The 23,455-nt window shown below is 39.3% G+C and overlaps 1 protein-coding gene across 4 annotated transcripts; it reads left to right on the top strand.

The window, feature by feature from the left end:
- The first annotated feature begins 1,645 nt into the window (after nt 1-1,645).
- On the top strand, nt 1,646-22,746 carry chga.S (chromogranin A S homeolog). 4 transcript variants are annotated; one of them, XM_018232055.2, is made up of 10 exons: nt 1,646-1,750; nt 1,828-1,904; nt 3,319-3,365; nt 7,147-7,240; nt 9,805-9,873; nt 11,939-12,037; nt 13,096-13,533; nt 14,882-15,321; nt 22,056-22,107; nt 22,199-22,746. In XM_018232055.2, exons 2-10 carry the CDS (start codon nt 1,859-1,861, stop codon nt 22,213-22,215), a joined length of 1,302 nt encoding a protein of 433 aa, XP_018087544.1. In that variant the 5' UTR covers nt 1,646-1,750; nt 1,828-1,858; the 3' UTR covers nt 22,216-22,746.
- The last annotated feature ends 709 nt before the right edge of the window (nt 22,747-23,455 follow it).

The following is a 23,455-nucleotide window of genomic DNA, read 5'->3' as shown; positions in this document are numbered from 1 at the left end:
TAAACAGAACTGAACAACAGTGAACAACTTGTCCTTTTGGCTCATGGAGATATTAGAATATTAGTTGGGAGTTAAAGAACAGCTGTAAGGTCACCCATATTAGGGGCCCTCCAATATCCCAGAAAAATATGGGCAACGTCTGTCAAGATATTAAAGCTCTCTAGAAACAACACAAAAATATATAATGTAAGGGGCAGATTTATCAAGGGTCGACTTTCGAAGTAAGGGGAGTTTTTTTTAACTCCCATAACTTTGAAATTCGAATTAAAAAAGACCAAAATCAAAATTTATCAAAAAAATCAAAGGTTTTTTTTTGTGTGAATAGGTCAGTTTTCGATCTAATTCGAATCTTATGAATCGAAGTAACAGCGAATTCGATCAAATTTGATTCGAAGTTTTTCCAAAAAAAACCCTTTGATTCTTCAAAGGTTTTAGATGGCGAATGGTCGAAGTCAAATTTTTAAAGAGACAGTATATGATAAATTTTTATACGATTAATTTTTTTCAAATTCGAATTGAATTTGGACTGTTCCCTAGTCGAAGTACACAAAAGATAGCTCGAAATGTTCATCAGTTAGGGACTGCATGGGGGCTTTGCTCCTGGACCCTTGGGGGCACATTTACTAAGGGTCGAATTTCGTAGTGCTAAAACTATGAAACTCGACCATCGAATTAAAAAAATTCGATAGTCGAAGTTCTTTTTGTTTAAATTTAGCAGTTTTCGATCGAATTAAAATCGTTCGACCGATCGTAGAAATCGTTCGACTTCTAAAAACGTAGCCAAATATTGGCTATAGGCTAACATAGCAATTCAGCAGGTTTAAGGTGAAGTGTCGAATTTGAAGTTTTCAGTACTTCAATTTTCGAATGGTCGAATATTCTAAGTTTTTTCAATTCAAATCGAATTTTGGCCTATTCGATGGTTGAAGGACCCAAAAATTACTAATGTTAAAGGGGTGGTTCCCCTTTAAGTTAACTGTTCATATGTTATAGAATGGCTTTTTCTAAGTAACCATTCAATTGGTCTTCAATATTTATTTTTTTATAGTTTTTTTTTTAATTATTTGCCTTTTTCTTCTGACTCTATGCCGCTTTCAAATGGGGGCCACTGACCCCTTCTAAAAGCAATTGCTCTGTAAAGCTACATACTTTTTGTTCTTGGTACTTTTCATTACTCATCTTTCTATTCAGGCCCTCTTCTATTCATATTCCAGTCTCTTTTAAAAATCAGTGCATGGTTGCTAGGATAATTTGAACCCTAGCAACCTAATGGCTGAAACTACAAACCGGAGAGCTTCTGAATAAAAATCTTAATAACTCAAAAACCACACATAAAAAATGAAAACCAATTGCAAATTGTCTCCCAATATCACTCTGTACATCATACTAACAGTTAATTTAAAGGTGAACAATCCCTTTAAAGCCCAGCCTGAATAAAATACAGCAACTACGGGGGATTTAGAAGCAATTGGTTCTGCCGTACAATCTATGCTTGTTTTAATCATATTAAGACAAAGAGAGATGGGCTGTGAGCTGTACATAAGTCCAAGGAACAAGGGACTGTCCTGTACTCGCAGTTATCAGCAGCACTAACCCACTTCTGCACCTCCCCCTCCCAACTACTTCTTCCACACAATGGCGGGTAGCGGCTGTGAAGGGGCGTGACGTCACTTCCGCCAGGGATGCGCTATATAAAGGAGAGATGCTGCGGCGCTCAGTAGGTTCCTCGGGCAAGAGCGAAGGAGAGAAGGTGATAGGAATCTGCTCAAGTCAAGCCACTGTTTAAATAAGCCACTAATTCATATTGAACGTGTTATTTTTTCCTAGGAGCAAAGGATTCCAGCCGGCAGCAGTGACAATGTTCTCCCTGGGAGTCATCTCCATAGCCCTGTGCGCGCTGCAAGGTAAGAGCAGACACTGGCCTTTCAGCACCACCGACAGCTCCTATAGCGCTGCGTCTGTCGCTTCCAGTGGCTCGTCCGCTGCTTCTTTTAGTTGAGCCGATGCAGCGAATAGGATTAGGCTCTATCTGGGCTTTGGATACGACCTACATAGAAGCACAACTCCAAATCTGAGCAGCAATGAGGAGCACGGGATGACAGTTTTACAAGGTCACCTCTGATACATATAAGCACAATATTGGCTTTGGAAATTGGGCTTTAATCTTAATACTAGAGACGAGTATTTTGCCTTCAATTTTTGTCCTAATCTGTGAAGTCTTTCCCTTCTGCCCCTTGCGAATAAAACTCAGTGTTCTATGGTGTGATAATACTGTCCTGCTCTATGGCAAGAGTTTGTTTTCATTTTCTCACTAGAATTAACAGTACAGAACATATCCTTCATCATATGTATTCACGTCTTTCCATACAGACACACATCTATCTGCCTATCAACTATACTGAGTCTATCTATCAATCATCTATCCATCTATTTATCATCTATCTATCTATTATCTATCATCTATCTATCTATCTATCTATCTATCTATCAACTATCTATCCATCTATTTATCATCTATCTATCTATTATCTATCATCTATCTATTATCTATCAATCATCTATGTATCTATCCATCTATTTATCATCTATATATCTACTATCTATCAATCATCTAGCTATCTATTTATCCTGAGTCTATCTATCAATCATCTATCTATCTATCTATCTATCTAATTATCTATTATCTATCTATCATCTATCTATCTATCTAATCATCTATTATCTATCTATCAATCATCTATCTATCTATCTATCTATCTATCAATCATCTATCTATCTATTTATTTATCCTGAGTCTATCTATCAATTATCTATCGATCTGTCTGTCTATCTATCTATCTATCCTGAGTTTATCTATCAATTATCTATCTATCATTATCTATCCATCTATCATCTATCTATCATTAAATATCCTTCTATCCATCGATCATCTATCATCTTTCTATCATCATCTATCATCTATCTGTCTGTTGATCTATCTATCCTGAGTTTATCTATCAATTATGTATCTATCTGTCATCTATCTATCATTATCTATCCATCTATCATCTATCTATCATTAAATATCCTTCTATCCATCTATCTATCAATCATCTTTCTATCATCATCTATCCATCTATCTGTCTGTCGATCGATCAACTATCTTTCATCTATCATCGTCTATCCATCTATCATCATCTATCTATCATCTATCGTCTATTATCTGTCTATCTCACCTATTCTTATAATATAACTATAAAGCCACTATCTTTTATGCATCTATCTATATAAAAAGCATTATTCTATAAATGTGTTTACAATCTCTTATTTTTCCCCCAGTAATATCATTTCCATTACCAGAGCCAGCCAATAACAAAGATACAAAGGTAAAACATGGCAAAAGACCATTATTTATTTATCATTATTTATTTATTGTAACATTTTAGCTTTTGCATGTTGTCCCGGTAGAAGCTGATGTTTCCTTTCTCTGCCATCTCCATGCTACAGTAAGCCCAGATGTGTTATAGCCAGGGAATCTCATTAATACATGGGAGACTGCTCATTGATTCATAAAGAATGAGAGAAATACATTTGGATCCTAGACATACAGGCGAGCAGCTCTGCTGGAGATTTATGTGCAAAACACAATATATATGTAGTCACTCTCAAAATGTTATCTTTATAAGCAGCAAAGGAAATTTGATGAGTTACATATAAGCATTATATAATTCATATCTGAATGTGATATGGCGTATTTTGATTCTTCTTTGTAATTTTAAACCTCCTGTAATAGCCTGTGGGTCAGTATTAATGTAAAACATGCGCACAATTATACAGGTCAGTCATCTTAGTCTCTATCAGTTGCTTTTTTTTAAAATATTTCCACTTAATTCAGAATTGTTCCTGATTATGCATTGAAGGAAAGATATATGATATCCTGAAAAGGTTGCATGTTGGCTTTTGCCAACCAAGGAGTTAAGCCCTTCAGCACAAGGAAGGTCAGAGTATATCACTTTGATAGTCAGGAAGCAGACGTTTAAAAGCTACAGTGGTCAAAAAGGTTCACATTTCATAATTTAGAATAGTAGAACTTTGCTGTTGTATAGCAACCACTGGCAAGATTAGAGGTTATAGCATAGCAGTCGTGGCCTTTGCAATGGACATTATTCCTGCACAAGCTTATGCACAGAGAATTCTAGGTAGCCCTTCTGCATCCTGGTTTTACAGAACATTATGACATTCTGCTTTTAGAGCCATTACACATTCTTTGTGTGTTGCACATGCTCTTAATATGGATAATGTAAAATTCATACAATTATGATATTATTGAAAACTTCTGACATTGGCCATGTAATCAGAAATGCTTTGGGCTGAATTATTATTGGGGTAATTCTTGGTTACATCCACAGTTGTTTGTAAGAGAAATCAATCAATCAATCAATATATATATATATATATATATATATATATATATATATATATATATATATATATTGGAGTTTGTGTATCTGCTTTGTAAGCACTTTCTATTTGTGTGCATATCAGCTAGCTGCGTCAACCTTCTGGCACACATTTTTAGGAGAAAGCTGTGTCATGGCTGAGCATTGGATAAGGGGTTTGTCTTTATGACACCTGCTTCTCCTGCAAAGTATTGTTGTAGGAGAATATTAGCACAGATGTGGAATATCTCATGTGAAAAAAACACTGTAGGCAATGTTTGGTGGTTGCTATTTGTTTTTCTTCATTGGAGTCTAATTTTTAATATATATATATATATATATATATATATGTGTATATATATATATATATATATATACATATATATGTGTGTGTGTGTGTGTATGTGTATATATATATATATATATATATATATATATATATACATATATATATATATATATATATATATATATATATATATATATATATATATATACACAAATACACATATACAGTATGTACACAAAAAAACTACTTCTATAATAGAAATATAGATTTTGGGTATAGTACCTTCTAGTTACTCAGCTGCAAATGCTTCTTTAGTGGTATAAACAAAAGTTACTGGGCTCCATTCATGTCTCTTATTGTGCATAACTCAATCACTATGGAAGAACAAATTTTCATTCTACTGTCTTGTGGACTTTGCTTTTATGCTGATTTATTGTTTAGCCTATTAATATGGTTACTCTTGTCATTATCTGTAATAACTGAATATGCACAAGTGAATCGTTTTCAATACAACTCTCTCCAAAACCTGCAGCAAATGACAGATGCAAATATTTTCTGCTACAAACTCCGATCAAATCTGCTCGGGTTTTTACACTTATTTATTAATACGTTTTCCCGAAAATTTGCTTTGCGGGAGAAAATCCGATTTTCACAAATTGTCCGGACTTTTTCATCTGATTTTCACGATTCTCACAATTTTTTTGAAATTTTCCCCTGAAAACTTCTGGGTATTGCCCGAAACTCAGCGCACATCAAAAAATCATTAGGACACCTCCCATTGATTTATATGCAACCTCGACAGGTCTGAGATGCCAGATTCTCAGATTTGGACTTTTCCATCCTCTGGGTTTAATAAATTCAGAAAAATTTGTGATTTTTTTAAAAGTCAGATTTTATTTACTAAACTGCATTTGGAGTTTAGTAAATAACCCCCTAATAGAATGCATTATTAAACAAAGTGGTGCTAGAATTGTATAAAAAACTATTTTTGAAGGAGAACTGGTGAAACACTGCAGGAAATATGTGTACCTTCCATGTGATAGGTTAAAATGCCCATAGATTTTATATGCGCTCATAATGTTAACTAAAAGTACTTTAGTCCATGTAATGAAAACATTGCTTCTATTAATGGCATCATTAAGCTGTGAGTTTTTAGCCATGCTTCATGTACGGTTTTTGTTTGCTAGCTTTTAGTTTAGTGATATCGGTCTATAGAATGCCAAATTATGCAGGGCTTAACAAAAAAGATATCTGGTTTTTTTTTTTTTTTAAATCAGAATACAGTATTTGTATCATCAACTGAAACCTAGTCTTGCTAATACCATACTTAGTGAGTCAAGAAGAGCCAGTGGGGAAGCTCAGTATATTGTGACAGCTGCGCCAGTTCTGTATACCATCAGACAAGACTTGACTATTCTATATTTCAGGCAATATTAATGAGATCCGTAATTTATGGAACTTTTTGTACCTGAAAATGCATAGAACAAATCTGAGTAAAATTACTATTACTTGACTAATTCAATCTGTTCTTCTCAATCTGTTCTTGAGAGGAAGCCATCTGTTCTCTCTGTGTTTTTGGCTTTGACTGTCTAGATGCAGAATTCTGCTAGTCAGGTGATAAAATCCCTAACCTTGGGCAAATCAGGAAATATATCTATGCCCTAGGATGCCACTGAAGTTCCTGTGAGGATAATGGAAAATATGATCTGCTTACAGAACAGCAGCTTTATTCACTGTATTCTTGTGCAAGGGGAGTGATTTGTTTGCATTCTTGCCTTCTTTTTGTATGCTGGGTCTTCATGCAGAATTTTGAAACAGTGACAAACGTGAAAATATAATGTAATTATTTATGACTGATCTGAAGCAGATATATTCTAAAAAGAGACGTAAGGAGTAAAGCCTTTGCTAAGGTTAAAGCTAAGTGGAGGAGATTTACACTCAAACAGTGCATTACCTGTAGGGGGATAATTTGCAGAGATGCAGTCAAATAGGTCCCTTTTTGATCGAGTTGGTCCGTATTCGGAAGAATTTGAACCGTACGAATCAAAGAAATAGTGCATTCGATCGAATTAGATTCCAAGTTTTTCCCAAAAAAACCTTTGATTTTTCAAAGTCCACCAATTGACTCCAAATAGGTCATAGGAGGTCCCCAATAGGCTAAAACAGCAATTCGGCAGGGTTTAGATGGCGAATGGTCGAAGTCGAATTTTTAAAGAGACAGTACATGAAAAATTTCTAATTTTTCTAATTTTCTAATTTTTTGAATTTTTTTCAAATTCGAATTGAATTTGGACTATTCCCTAGTCAAAGTACACAAAAAATAGCTTTTTTTCATTAGAAACCTTTGATAAACCTTCCCCTACAACTTGCATGTACTTCAAACCTCCTGAGAGCCAATGCAACACAAATCATTGATTATAGATCTTTGTTTCCCACCAGGTGATGAAATGTATTGTAGAGGTTATTTCACATTCACTCTCCAAACCTAGCACCGTCCCCATCAGTCAGGAGTGCCTGGAGACTCTTAAAGGAGGTAAGGATATCTAGTGCTTTATAGTTTATTTTGTGATGTTATTTACCCTGAAGCAATACATGTGCAATGCACCACTTATGGTAATAGAAGTACATGTATTCATAGGAACCAATCCGGTATTTGCTTTCATTACTTTAATGGTCACATGATCAAAGACTTTTTTACCAGCAATATCCAATGCACCAAATAAAGTTTCTTCAAAGAATATCCTGTTGATTATCCTACAGGCTAGGCAATCCCATAGACTGATTTGACCACCCAGGGGACCCGCTCAACAGGTTAGGAAACTTTGAACTAGTGTGTGGACAAATGTTGGTAATGTCATGGGAGCTATCACTGTGCTTAGCGACTGGTCATTGGCTTCTTATTTAATGTAATATATTTTGGTCCTTGTAGATTGTAAACATCTAGTCTATTAGGGTTGCTGTAATTTAATTTGGGGCTGTCCAATGTTTTTGGAGAGCTGAATATCTGATCTACATTTTGTCTGTAGGCCATAAAAAATCCTTTAATGACTGCATCTAGCTCATGGGTCTTCTTGGACCAGACAATCCATGGATAAGGATTAGGGATGTCAGGGTAAACCTATATCCTGTGTTTTAAGCCCTCTCTATCATAAATATGCCTTTAAAGTAACAGTTCAGTGTAAAAATAAAAACGAGGTAAATAGATAGGTTGCAAATCATTTTATAACTGGGAGTCCATACACCTGATTTCCGTATATCTTAGGAAATAGCCAGAGGGACATGCCCCGGTTCAGCACACACAAATTGTATATCAAAAATATATATGTCCCAAGGCTTGTTTTCAGTAAAAAGATTATTTATTAGTATTCACAATTTAAAAAGTTTTTGATACATACTGACATGACCCACCTTACACGTTTCGTGCCCTCCGGCACTTAGTCATAGGTGTCTTAGTCATAGACAACTATGACTAAGTGCCGGAGGGTACGAAACGCGTAAGGTGGGCCATGTGGGGTCAGTATGTATCAAAAACCTTTTAAATTGTGAATACTAATAAATAATCTTTTTACTGAAAACAAGCCTTGGGGCATATATCTTTTTGATATAAAATTTTTGTGTAAATAGATAGATTGTGCAAAATTAAAAATGTTTTCAATATAGTTAATTAGTCAAAAATGTAATGTATAAAGGCTGGAGTGACTGAATGTGTAACATAATAGCCAGAACACTACTTCCTGCTTTTCAGCTCTCTAACTCTGAGTTAGTCAGCTACTATAAGGGAGGCCACATGAGACATAACTGTTCAGTCAGTTTGCAATTGATCCTAAACATTCAGCTCAGATTCAAAAGCTACAGTTATGACACATGTGGCCCCCCCTCAAGTCTCTGATTGGTTACTGCCTGGTAACCAATCAGTGGAAACCAAGAGAGCTGCAAAGCAGGAAGTAGTGTTCTGGCTATTACGTTAGACATCCAGTCACTCCAGCCTTTATACATTACATTTTTGACTAACTAACTATATTAGACATTTTTAATTTTGCACAGACCATTTACACAGTTTTTATTTTTATATACGGAACAATTCCTTAAAGCCCTTTCCATCATAGTAGCATAAGTATTGGTATTTTCATTGACTTGTTTTATGGCTGGTCTGGATAATAACACAATACATTAAGGATCACTTTTAAGCAAAATAAATCATATACATATTATTGCATATTGTGTAATTTCCAGAGATCACAGAATGTTTTATTGAAAGATATTAAACTTGTCATTATCAAACTTATCTCTCCAGTCAAGAGTTGCAGTTCAGCACTTGTTGAGGATGTTATAAAGGTTATATCCCTATTATAGACTGGGACTATAATGGGTCACAGGCTCAACAGAAATACAATGAAAATGTTCAGTAATTAGATAATCTTTTTTAAAAAAAATAAATAAATAAAACAGCCTATATGCCTTGTTTATATCTGGGGTATTGCTATACTTAGAATTATGCAGGCCAATAATATTCTGCCGACAGAGCTATCTATGACTTTATCCTCTATCCCTGTTAAGGAATACCTTGTAGGGTTCAAAATCCTTACTGTAGAGATAAGCCTCTGTTATTGTCTTAAGAAATCTAGTTCAGTAGGTCAGTGCACTGGACTACAGACTGGGAAATGTAAGTATACAATTCTGTAATATAGATAGTAAAGTGGTAAGGAAGAAAGATGGGTACTTTTCTTATGTTATGTTATGTAGATTTCCTTGAGTAGAAAGAGACATCAGTTTTGAAGAATAAAGGCATGAATCCACATATTCTAGAAGATCAGGAACTGAGTGTAACAACCAGGGTCACTGGTCATAGTTTCTAGTGTAGGAACAAGAAGGAAGCAAAGCTTGAGTTAACTTGGATCAGTTCTGTGGAGGTAAATCAACAAGCTGGAAACACTCTCTCTAAAAACGTTACCAAATAAGTGTAGTTTTGTGACTTCCATTCAAAGCTTCCATTACTTTGTGTCACTGTAACTTTATTCCTTAGGTCAATTTATTTTCAAATAAATCTGTTCTTTTGGACTGTAGTTATATATAACAGAATATCTCTGCATGTTGCAGATGACAGGATCATTTCCATTCTCCGGCACCAGAACCTCTTGAAAGAACTCCAGGAACTTGCATCTGAAGGTATTTATTATAACCGTGCTTATTATATTCCATGATGCTGCAGGTGTTGGGTGCAGGAGAGTTTATAGCCTAGACCTCTGGGTTTAGGTGTTTTGTTCAGTAAGAAAGAGAACAGATCCCAAGGGGCAGATTTACTAAAGGGCGAAATGACTAACTATCGTTTTCAGGGACTTTGCAGATTTATTAACGGGCACAGGCGTCACTTCGCTAGCGAAGGAGATAGACGCTAGCGGTGATTCGCACTCTATCACCAGGCGAATTATCACTCTGGCGAATGGACGTTACTCAGCAAATTCACTAATATGCGGATTTTACTGAACGTTACCTTTTTCACCAGACTTGCCTTTGCCAGCTCAGACCAGGCGAAGTGCACTGGAGTGCAGAGATCATCCTCATTCTTCTGTTACTTACAGAATATTTTTTTAGTGGAAAAAGTTTGTAAAACCAAAAAACACTGGTGTCTTTTCATTTTTTCAGAGTGATAGCCTGCAAAAGTCCTTAATTTTTTTTTGGGGTAACCGGGTTCCCCCGTACATTCTTTAAAATATGGAACATAAACTATACAGTGGGCTCATGTGTAGGGCAATATAACAACTCTATTTTATTTATTAAGGTTCCCTGGACTTGCGTAATGTAATGTATTTGCTGCAACATATACGTCCATTCAACTTTAAATTTCCAGCCGTATGCAAATTAGCCTGAGCTAAGACCTCTTAACGAGGTTGCAGAATTGAACGCTTTGCTTTGATTTGCTCGCATTGGCGAAGTAACGCTAATGAAAATTCACCAGCGTTCGGTGCCATGGACGCAACTTCGCTTTTAGTAAATTAGCATTGTCTGACTCAATTTCCACCTGGCGAAGTGTTGCAATGGCTGCGAAGCTGTCGCTGGCAAATTTTGGCCGCTTAGTAAATTTACCCCCAAATCTCAATATTTCAAATTAGTGTGGAAAAGCAGTCACTCTAAAGTTGAAGGCTTTTCGTAGTTAGAGTTCAAGGGCTATTCACTATTCCCTAACTTGAGAGAGAATGGAATGTGGGTATCCATCGGCAGTGTTCACAAATATTTTATTTATTGGAAAAGCAATACCGCAACCTTCCATGTCCACAAGCAAAGTTTCGATGCAGCTGCAGCATGCATATAATTTTGTCAAAACATGCTCCTCTTTATAAATGGTATACGAGTTGTATCTGCGTCATTATAAGGGTCGTTTACAAAGTGAAGGTCAGGATGACAGGTGAAAAATATGGGAGCAAGCCTCCATGGTTTTTTTTTTTTTTTAAATGGCTGTACCCTGCCCCATAAATACAGTACTGCCTGCAGCAATGTATTTATAAGGAGTTTTGGGTTGCCCTCTTGTTGTGTTTTCAACTGACTGATAAATGAATATGCCCTGTGTGCCATAGCTGATTATAATCTCTGTACTGTACCACTGCCTGTGCCTTCCTGCACATTTCCCTTAAATGTTTTTAGAATGTGTATTATTATGCCCTTGGCACCAACACACAGGGATCACCAAAGAGACAGAGGAAGTTATTTATAGATGGGCCAGTCCCCTGATAACAGAGTGTAAGTCTCTTATAAAAGAGAAACACATCAGAATTAAAAAGGAAACTATATCTGAACCTGAAAATATTTCTCAAAATATACAAAGACATAGGTACATGTCTCTTTATAGATAAAACCTGCTTCTCGTAGTGATTGTATGTATAGTTCATCCTAAAAAAAAAAGTAGTTTATGCTAAATAATAGTTGCCCAATTTGTAAGGAGTCACTTGTTTTTAGTTGATTAAACATATCATTAATTATATGCATAAATATATCTTATTGCTCTTCCTAATCAATTGTTTCCCTTTCTCTTCTCTCTATTTCTGGCTAAAATGCATTTAATTTCTACACATATATTTCATTATTATTAGCATTAAAAAATGTTGTTGTATTTCTATTCAACCTATAAATATTTGATTACTTATTACCAAAATAAATAATGAACAATAAATAACTGCAATAAACAGTGAATCATTTCTCAATATTTATGGTATTCTTCTGATTCTGCTTGTCTTAGGAGCAAGCAAGAGGGAGCAGAAGAAAAAAAAGAATGGTGGTTATGAAGATGAACTTTCTGAAGTCCTTGAGAGGGCGAATAACAAACCTGTGCATTCCGGTTAGTGTCACTGTGACCTGTACTGCCGCTAATGCAGATGTTGTTACTAAGAACCTTGGAGTGCAAAGGAGAATATGAACAGCTGATGTGCACACATCAAATTAACAAATAGATGAAATTAAAACTAAGGCTGTTCCCTTCAATCCACACTTTCTTTTTTTATCCTGTAATGAATTATCTAAATGCTAATTTACCTTATAATGTGATTTAATGGTGAAATCACCAATCATGACCAAAATCATTTACTAAGTAAATACACTATGTGAAAGTTCAAGAATTCCGATTTTTAAAACAGTTAGAATTGTTTGTATAATGTAAATGATCAGCTCACTATTCCTTCTGCAAGATCTCCCCTATCTCCCCTGCAGTTCTAGCTGAGGCAGCCATCTTGGATTTCACTGGCTCCTCCTACCTATATCTTCCCAGCCAACTGTAGCTCTGAAATCTCGCACATGCTCAGTTCAAATTCCTTGCTTGCTTATCAACCCTTCTAAGCTATTTTCAAATCAGCCAAACCTGTGTGTTAGCTGCTGTTCAGTAGTGCTGCCACCTGCTGGAAGTTACTGTGTGTCCTTCATTTGCATAATGACTTTACCAGCAGGGGACAAGATAGGGAAATCTCGTGATACTTCTAGTGGAGGAGTTTACTAAAACAAGGCATTCTGGGTAGAATACTCAAAGCAGTGTTACAATCTGAGCATGCTCCTGAAATTTGCATATTAGAGTCTCTGTTATAGTCACAGGATGGCCTCCCTCAGTGAAAGAACCCATTTGACAAAGTAAGGGATTTTTTTAAAACCTGCAGTTTTTTCAAAAAACTATATATGTAGTTTGATTAAACGTGTTTAGCTTGTACTGGTCAGATTGTTAATATGTGTTTGATTTTGGCTGTGATAGGTGCCCTTTAAGAAACTGAAGAACTAAATTATAAATCAGTTACCTGGCAGCAATTTAATGTGAGCTGTTGATACCTTAAATGTCTATACAATCTGTATTTTATTGTTTTAAATATGCCATAAGATGTTGGTTAATAACCTTTATTTTCTCACATCATGCAGACAAATCTGACGAGGTCTCTGCTGAGGATCAGAAGTCTCCAAGACCTGACCAGTCAGCAGAGAGCGAGGAGAGCAAGAGAGAAGTAGAAGATAAGGAGGAGAGGAGGGCTGGGTCACAGCAGGAAGAGAACAGTCCAGAAGATGATGGTGCTGAAGAGCTGGAGAGCAATGAGATCAGCAAGAGGGAAGGGTCCCCTGGTGATGAAGAAATAGACAACCATATCACAGATGAAATCAATGATCAGGAAATTTCTACAGAGAAGCACGAAGACACACGTGAGGCTCACAGCTCTGAGGAGGGAACGGCCAAGTCCAGACTGAGTGAGAAAGATGGAGAGGAAATGGCATCAGATGAGAAAAGAGACTTTGAGAAAGAAACCCCAAAGGAAGATACAAATGAAACAGACGAAGAAGAGGATGAGACCCAGAGAGAAGACAGTATGTTTTAATGGCAATGGAATTTGAGTATAAATAGAATGTTTTATTGCAGGGATATGCACCAACTAGATGCCGAATTCTGGGAGGTCTACTTTTGAAGTATCTGGTGTGCCTGGTTACCTATCCCTGCTTAAATTCATAATTTAGATGCTTAGATGTGTAGCAAATATACATTGGACAGTTCTAATTATTATTACATGACAGAACTGCAGCCCAGTAAGACTTACAAATAACAGGGATTTACTCGTATGCAGCACTACAATGTGACATAGGGGAGTTCAGGCACAGGAGGACCATTTCTATATAGTTTACAATCACAGACAGAGGGCTGCAGTATTTATTATTATTATTATTATTATTATTATTAACATGTAATTATAAAGCCCTAACATACTTTGCAGCACTTTTTATACTTTGACCACATATATTGCATACAAAATTAAAACTGGTTACTGTCACAAGAGGGTCCAGAGTCTAAATTACAATTTTGATTTCATTCACATTTTTACATAGATTGTTTTACAGCACTAGCAAGGTTTGTGTTACAGTTATAGAGGACGTCCACCCATAATTGTTTTTTTATTCTTTGCACAATGGAAGAAAACGTAATTCAATGCAATTTCCTGTTCATTTTAAAGGGGTAGTTCAACTTTAAATTAACTGTTAATATGATGTCGAGAGTGATATTCTGAGACAATTTGCAAGTGGTTGTAATTTTTTTATCATTTGTGGTTTTTGAGTATTTTGGCTTTTTATTCAGGTAGGGTCCAAATTACCCTAGCAACCATGCATTGATTTGAATAAGAGACTGGATATTAATAGAAACATAAGTAATAATAAATAGCAATCACAATAAATTTGTAGCCGTACAGAGCATTTGTTTTTAGATCATTGCGTTTTTGAAAACTGGAAAGAGTCAGAAGAAAAAGGTAAATAATTAAAAATTATTATAATTAATCATGACCAGTTGAAAAGTTGCATAGAATTGACCATTCTATAACATACTAAAAGTTACCTTAATGGTGAACCCTCCCTTTAAAGTTATTTCAATTGATAGCAGTTGGCCAGACTATAGAAACATAAGAAATAAGCTATCCCCCAGCCAAGACCACAATGTCAAGCAAACTTCTCATTCTTTTCAGGTCTTTTACTCACAGAACTTGCAAAGCACTGTGGGAGGAGCGCTCCCCACGGGTATAATGTTGCAATGGTATGAGTATGAGGTGTTAATTGTAAGAGTCAATCAAATATTAAATATATATCACTGTTTTATCTGTCTGTTGTTAATGAATTTCAGCTACAGTAAGAATATTTTCTGTTAAATAAGGTAACTGTTTTTACTTGTTAGACTCTATGAAGCCTAGTGAAGATCAGGATGTTGACAGAGAAGATGCCACTAGAGAAAGGGAAAGCAGTAAGGAAGGTGGGAATCCAGATGATGAAACCATGCAAGGAGGTGGGAGTTCACACCAAAGAGCATCCAAGAGTGAAGAAGAAACGTCTTCTAAGGAAATGGAAGACTCCAAACGATGGAACAAAATGGATGAACTTGCCAAGCAGTTAACAGCAAAGAAATGGGCAGAAGAAAACACTAGTGAAGATGATCCTGATCAGTCAATGAAGATCCCACCCATGGAAATGAAATATAATCTTGGGGGACCAGAGCCTGAAGACAGACAGTCTTGGCAGCAGTCAGGAGAAGAAAGTAGTGAAAGTGAATTTAACATTGCAAAAAGGCCAGAGTTAGAAGGAAGAAAGGATGAAGAAAGTTCTACCAGGAACTCAGAGGTTGGTTTCAGTCAATTAAAGTGCTATACATGCAAAATAAACTATTCAAGAACAGTCAATTTGACATCAGATAATGTAGGTTGACTCTTCATGCCAAAACTTTGAGCTCTTTGAATATTTCACTACAATGTAGGAACATCATCATTAGAAGTCCCATGATGCACTGTTTCTTTTCTCCTCTCACATTGTTCACTACCATATCTTTTTCGTTTTGAAAATAAATGTATTCAGCAGTTGGGATGCGTAAGGCAACAGGCAAGCTCTGTAATTCAATATTTTAGCTATGCAATGTTAGTAGAAGCCTGTGAGGGTTAAAATGCTTTGTATTCCCTATTTGTATTCCCTTATGTTCTGATTTAAAGCACTGCGTATCTTGACAGCGCTATATAAATAAATGATGATGATGATGATGATGATGATTGTTGAAATCCGTGAGAGTTGGAAAGCTCTGCCTTCACCAGTATATTTTCTTTGATTAGTACTTTCTGGGAGTTGGCTCTGTTTTTTTTCATATTATACTTCATGGGGCACATTTTTACTTAGCTCGAGTGAAGGATTAGAAGGAAAAATACTTTGAATTTCGAAGTATTTTTTTGGCTACTTTGACCATTGAAGTGGCTACTTCGACTACGACTTCGAATCGAACTAAAAATCGTTCGACTATTCGACCATTCGATAGTCGAAGTACTGTCTCTTTAAAAAAAAAACTTTGACCACCTACTTCGCCACCTAAAACCTACCGAGCACCAATGCTAGCCTATGGGGAAGGTCCCCATAGGCTTTCTAGGCAATTTGTGATCGAAGGAAAATCATTCGATCGATGGATTAAAATCATTCGATCAAACGTATTGCGTTAAATTTAAGGATTTAACTTCGATGGTCGAATATCGAGGGTTAATTAACCCTCGATATTTGACCCTTAGTAAATGAGCCCCTATTGTAATGCCCGAAGGCGCAGTTGAAGTAAGGACCAAAGAGAAGGCAACAATCCAAGTTCGCGGTACAGAAAAGGGTTTATCAAAGAATGGTCGTAAAACAGGCAGAATGGTCAAGACAGGCAGTACAGATTCAAAGTCGATAACAGGCAAGGTTCAAACACGGATAAGCAAACAGAATATATCGCACCCAGGAACTATATGAAATAGACCTATAATTGGGCAAGGTCAGGATGGAAATGAGGGTCTTTATAGTCCAGTCTATTGGCGCCAAAATTGACGCGCTGGCGTCAGACGCAGACGCCAGCGTCCCCACGCTGACGCCTTGACGCCGGCGCCCGTTTCTGACGCCGGCGTCCGTTCCGTCGCCGGCGACCAATCACAGGGCAAGAAGGAGATGATGCAGGATGATTGCGACCACCCGGAGCCATGTGCAGGGAAGAGGAATCGCCATTTTGGACGCCATCTTGGAGCAGGTCAGTAGACTCCATTACAGTACCCCCTTCCTTAGGGGGGGCCTCAGGACCACCGGGACCAGGACGGGAAGGAAACTGCCTATGAAACCTGCGAACAAGGATGGGGGCATGGACATCCGACTTTTTCACCCAAGAGCATTCCTCGGGACCGAAACCCTTCCATTCGACAAGGTACTGGAGAGCGCCCCTGGAAAAACGAGAGTCCAGAATCCTGCTGACTTCAAATTCTAAATGGTCATCGATAACAACAGGAGCTGTGGAAGAAGAAGAGGGGGAAGACACTGCAGGTTTAAGGAGAGACACATGAAAGGCATTAGGGATCCGCATCTCGGGAGGAAGAAGAAGACGAACTGCCACAGGGTTGATGACCTCGATGATGGGAAAGGGACCGATGAATTTGGGGCCAAGCTTAGGAGTGGGAATCTTGAGGCGAATATTCCGTGTAGACAACCAGACCTTGTCACCAGGAGCATAGGGTGGGGCGGCAATTCTCTTCCTGTCGGCAAACTTCTTTTGAGAGGATGAACTCTTTTCCAGATTAGCAGTGGTGGCCTGCCAGATGGCCAGCATATGAGCGGCTTGATCATTAGCAGCAGGAACATTTGTGAGTAAGAGATCCTGAGGGAATGCCAATGGGTTCCGGCCATACACACAGAAGAAAGGAGATTTCTGGGAAGAAGAATGTAAAGAATTGTTATGGGCAAACTCCGCCCAGGGAAGAAGGTCCGACCAGTCGTCTTGACACAAAGACACATGGCAACGAAGAAATTGCTCCAAGGCCTGGTTAACACGTTCAGCGGCACCATTGGACTGGGGATGATAAGAAGAAGAAAATTGAAGAGAGATATTTAAAGCATTACACAGTGACCTCCAAAATTTAGACACAAATTGGGGACCACGGTCGGACACAATTTCTGCTGGGAAGCCATGGAGGCGAAAAATATGTTTAATAAACAGTTCTGAAAGTTCAGGAGCAGAAGGCAGTTTGCGGAGAGGAGTGAAATGAGCCATCTTACTGAATCTGTCGATAACAACCCAAATGACAGTGTGGCCGGAGGAAATGGGCAAATCGACAATAAAGTCCATGGCGAGGTGAGTCCAGGGTCGAGATGGGATGGGCAGTGGAAGAAGAAAACCCTTGGGAGGAGAATGTCCGGATTTAGACACAGCACACGTGGAACATGAGGAGACAAAATCTTTAACGTCCTTTCTTAAGGTTGGCCACCATACTAGACGAGATAAGAGCTCGGTCGTCTTCTGAATTCCAGGATGTCCGGCCTGTTTGGAACTATGAGACTGAGACAAAATAGCAAGACGAAATTCTGGAGGGACAAAAGCAACACCAAGAGGAGTTTCCGCAGGAGCAGAATCTTGAGCGGACAACAATTGGGAGGCACAGGAAGGGAACAAGGCAGCAATAATCTTGATGGAGGGTACCACAGGTTCAGGTTCCTCGGACACAGAATCTTCGGGAATAAAGCTTCTGGATAAGGCATCGGCCTTCCTGTTTCTGGAGCCAGGACGAAAGGTAATGACAAAATTAAAACGGGAAAAGAAAAGTGCCCACCTGGCTTGCCGGGGATTCAGGCGTTTGAGGGTTTGGATGAACTCAAGATTCTTATGGTCGGTAAAAATCGTCACAGGAACCGAAGAACCCTCCAGTAAGTGTCTCCATTCCTCCAAGGCTAATTTGATAGCAAGAAGTTCACGATTCCCCACATCATAGTTCTGTTCTGGGGCAGAAAATTTTTTAGAAAAGAACGCACAAGGATGGAGTTTACCGTCAGAAATGGATCTCTGTGATAAAACTGCTCCAGCTCCGACATCAGAGGCGTCGACTTCCATGAAGAAGGGATGTAGAGGTTCTGGGTGCCGAAGAATTGGAGCGGAAGAAAAGGCCTCTTTGAGGGACTTGAAGGATTCCAGGGCTTGAGGAGACCAGTGTTGAGGTTTGCCCCCCTTACGAATCAGGGCCAGAATTGGAGAAAGTCTGGAAGAAAAATTTTTTATAAACTGTCTGTAATAATTGGCAAAGCCGACAAACCTCTGAATGGCTTTGACACTAGTAGGAAGAGGCCAGTCCAGGATTGCAGACACCTTGGCAGGATCCATCTTGAAACCTAGAGGAGAAATGATATAGCCAAGGAAAGGAATAGACGAGACTTCAAAAGTGCATTTCTCCAATTTAGCAAAGAGATTGTTCTTCCTTAGTCTGGAGAGGACTTCACGTACTTGGGCACGATGTTCCAAAAGATCTTTAGAAAAAACAAGAATGTCATCCAGATAAACGACCACACATAGACCCAACAAATCCCGAAAAATATCATTAACAAACTCCTGGAAGACCGCAGGAGCATTACAGAGACCAAAGGGCATGACCAAATACTCATAATGTCCATCACGGGTATTAAAGGCGGTCTTCCACTCGTCCCTTCACGGATCCGGATAAGATTGTATGCCCCCCGAAGATCCAGCTTTGTAAAGATATTGGCACCCCTAAGTTGATCAAACAGTTCAGAAATAAGAGGAAGAGGGTACCTGTTTTTAACTGTGATCTTGTTGAGTCCTCTGTAGTCGATGCAGGGCCGCAAACTACCATCTTTTTTCTCAACAAAGAAGAAACCTGCACCGGCAGGGGAGGTGGAAGGACGGATGAATCCTCTCTGAAGATTCTCCTGGATGTATAACTTCATAGCAGAAGTTTCCGAAGGAGAGAGTGGGTAGGTGCGGCCCCTGGGGGGCATAGAGCCGGATAGAAGTTCCACTGGGCAATCGTAAGGCCGATGGGGAGGAAGAATCTCAGCAGAAGACTTGTTAAACACATCGGCAAATGCTTGGTATACAGAGGGAAGAGAAGAATTAGAGGACACAGAGGAAATCTTGACAACCGGAACAGTGGGTAGGCAGTTCTGTAAACAAAAAGGACTCCATCTGGAAACTTGCAATGTGGACCAGTCAATGACTGGATTATGTGCACATAACCATGGCAGTCCCAGGACAACCGGAGTGGAAGGGCAATCAATGAGGAGGAAGGATAATCTCTCCAAATGCAAAGTGCCCACCTTAAAAGAAAGTTCCTGAGTAGAATGCGAGACGAAGGCAGACGACAGAGGACGATCATCAATCGCCAGGACACGAAGAGGAACTGCCAAGGGTTGGAGAGGGATGGAATGACGTCTTGCAAAGGATCGATCCATGAAGTTTCCTGCAGCACCGGAATCTAGAAAGGCTTGTGAGGAAAACTTTAAAGAGCCAAACTGGATCTGCACCGGAAGAAGGAAACGTAGAGTAGAAGAATGGGGAGAATGACAAATCCCACCCAGGTAAGTCTCCCCGAGCTTACCTAGGCTTTGGCGTTTCCCGGCTTCACTGGACACTCCTGGGCAAAGTGGGCTTTACCCCCACAGTAAAGGCACAGGCCGGCAGCCCTTCTCCGGAGTTTCTCCTGTTCGGACAGGCGGGCCCGCCCAATCTGCATGGGTTCTTCAGCCGGCAAGGAGGAAGAAGCAGAATCCATAGGAGCAGGAGGAAGCTCAGGGGGAACAGGATTGAAAAGCAGGGGTCTCTGGAAGCGGGGGGCCAAAGAAGGTTGGAACCGGGGGTACCTCTTTGTACGCTCTCGGTCGAGTTCAAGCTGGAACTCCCTCTGCCGGGTATCCACCTTCACTGCCAAGGCCACCAGATCCTCCCACCGAGAAGGAATTTCCCGGGAAACGAGGTCATTCTTAATGCGTATAGCCAAGCCGTTGTAAAAGGCCGCGTGGTAACCATCGTTATTCCAGGAGGTCTCTGCCACCAGGGTACGAAATTCAATGGCATACTCGGGAACTGAGCGAGTGCCTTGTTGAAGCTGGAACAGTCGAGCCGAGGCTGCAGTAGTACGACCAGGAGCGTCAAACACCGTCCGGAGTTCTTGGAGAAAGGCCCCGGCGTTGTCGATCAGCGGGTCTCTCTTCTCCCAAAGGGGAGACGCCCATTCCAGAGCCTTCCCCTGCAGACGGGAGATGACAAAACCAACCTTGGCTTGCTCGGAGACGAACTGGCCTGGCTGCAGAGTGAATTGAATTTCACATTGGTTAATAAAACCACGACAAGCTTTTGGGTCTCCGCTGAAAAGAGGTGGAGCGGGAACACGAGGTTCAGACACCTGGAGAGGAGCAGGAATGGCAGGAACAGGCACAGCCGCAGGAGCCGCTGGAGACATGGCAGTCAATTTCTCCAGGATAACATCAATTGCCTGGCCAATTTGAGACTGCTGGGCTTCATAGGATTTCATGCGAGAAGCCAATCCCCGAATGGCCCCTCCGACATCGAGGGGTACTTGGGCCTCCTCCGAGGGGTCCATGGCCCAATTATACTGTAATGCCCGAAGGCGCAGTTGAAGTAAGGACCAAAGAGAAGGCAACAATCCAAGTTCGCGGTACAGAAAAGGGTTTATCAAATGGTCGTAAAACAGGCAGAATGGTCAAGACAGGCAGTACAGATTCAAAGTCGATAACAGGCAAGGTTCAAACACGGATAAGCAAACAGAATATATCGCACCCAGGAACTATATGAAATAGACCTATAATTGGGCAAGGTCAGGATGGAAATGAGGGTCTTTATAGTCCAGTCTATTGGCGCCAAAATTGACGCGCTGGCGTCAGACGCAGACGCCAGCGTCCCCACGCTGACGCCTTGACGCCGGCGCCCGTTTCTGACGCCGGCGTCCGTTCCGTCGCCGGCGACCAATCACAGGGCAAGAAGGAGATGATGCAGGATGATTGCGACCACCCGGAGCCATGTGCAGGGAAGAGGAATCGCCATTTTGGACGCCATCTTGGAGCAGGTCAGTAGACTCCATTACACCTATGTGTTAGGATAAAATGTAACCGTTGTTAACAAAATTTACTTTCTTCTTTCTCATGTCTTGGAGATTTTTGCAACTATAGCAGTGGAACTTGCATACAATTCATTCTCATACCTGTGTCCATTTTAATCAGTAAGGATACTCTGACCACACATGGAGCAAAAATCCAAAAACACTGCTCTATCACTCTTTCTGTGTCCATTTTTAAATAGGCTTTAGGGCAGAGACTCAGATTCAGGGAGATTAGTTGCCCAGCGACAAATCTCCTCTTCTTCGGGCGACTTGTGAAACCGAAGCACTCCAAGTGCTATCCCGTTGCCGATTTACATTCTTGCCGGTGGAAAGGCATTTTGGGGAGATTAGTCGCCCGAAGAAGAGGACTAGTCTCCCAAAATCTGAAGGTGTGTCTCTGCCCTAATAAACTCACACGTGTAAATAAGCATTATGTGAGTATAATTCTTGCTGTTATTTCAGATGCTTAGTGGTAATGACAGAGATACTCTATCAACTAACATCATTTCATCAGGTAGATAATGATTCAATCCTGGTTTATACTATGGAGCTAATTGATACTTCTGTGATGAACGATTGCTGATGATGGTCCCTCTCTGTTTCAGGACAAAGATCTGGATAGCATTGCAGCCATTGAAGCAGAGCTGGAGAAGGTTGCGCACAAGCTCCATGAATTGCGAAGATTCTAAATTCTGTCCACCAAATGTGTCACACAGAATATGTACTATTGCACCTTCTATCTTTCTTTCCTACGCTAAATCCTTTGTGCTAGAGAGGCTGAAGAGCAAGCTTCCCAGGCTGTTTGGGAGTTTATCCTTCTCTCAAGCAAATCTGCCCTTTAGCAAGGCCACACTTCATGTCTTTACATTGTGCCCTACAGACTTTCTGTCCATTTTCACCAATATCATGATTAATGGATGTAGTGTTAGTCACATTCTTGGGCAATGGGATCTCAACCATTTCCTTTTTTTTTTTTAACAAAAAATGGTGTGTTTTATTTTGGAATTGAGATGCTTTTTAGAATATGTTTCCTTTTGTTAGAATAACATAATGCAATAACTTATCTTTTGACTATATTGGGGTTAAGGGATACGTATATTCTATTCAATCAACCAATTTAAAACAGGGAAATAAAATGCAGGATTTTTCCTTGTCTGTGTTTTTCTTTTATTCTATACTAGCAAGAGCATAGCTCGATATGAGTTTTATTAAACACAAATCTCAACAGAAATATGACTTGTGCTGTTTATGTTAAGGCACAGGGAGACTGGGCTGCTTTCAAGAGACAGCAAACATATGCAATCTAGGTTCCAGCTCCAGGTTTGCATTGTCTCCCCTTCAAATTTCCTCTTATGCACCTGATTTACCTGGTAGAGAATTTAAGCAGGGCAAGAGGAGGCAGGGGACCCTATCTGGAAGATAGGTGGGGTTGGTTGAAACTTGGACTGAAAGCTGAGCTGTGTCATTGGCTTTATGTGCATGGAAAATTATATATTAACCCTATACCTTTTTGCAAACACAACAGTCATAGTTATGTCTGGCCTTTTCTTGCCCTCTACTTGGATTAGGGTTTAATTTTTAAAGCAACTAGCTAGGTACAAAGAATTTCTTATCCCACTAAGGCCACAATTAATTGATAACTACAGACAGTTGTTGGGATGCTGGAACAATGGTTGCTGCTGGGTCTTACCAAAGCATGGACTCTTATTTAATGTTGTTACTAGAAGATTGTAAAGAGCGGCAAATCCTTACAGGGATTCTGACATTATTTTGATGGTTTATTTTTATGGTGTACATTGGAAATAATTCATTATACCATTTGAAATCTTATTCTTGAACTAATAAATAAATGTTTTAGCTGT

Source organism: Xenopus laevis, chromosome 8S, assembly GCF_017654675.1.
Source record: "Xenopus laevis strain J_2021 chromosome 8S, Xenopus_laevis_v10.1, whole genome shotgun sequence".
Classification (NCBI taxonomy): domain Eukaryota; kingdom Metazoa; phylum Chordata; class Amphibia; order Anura; family Pipidae; genus Xenopus; species Xenopus laevis.
The sequence above is the reverse complement of the archived record's forward strand: the minus strand, read 5'-3'. Positions and strand labels throughout refer to the sequence as shown.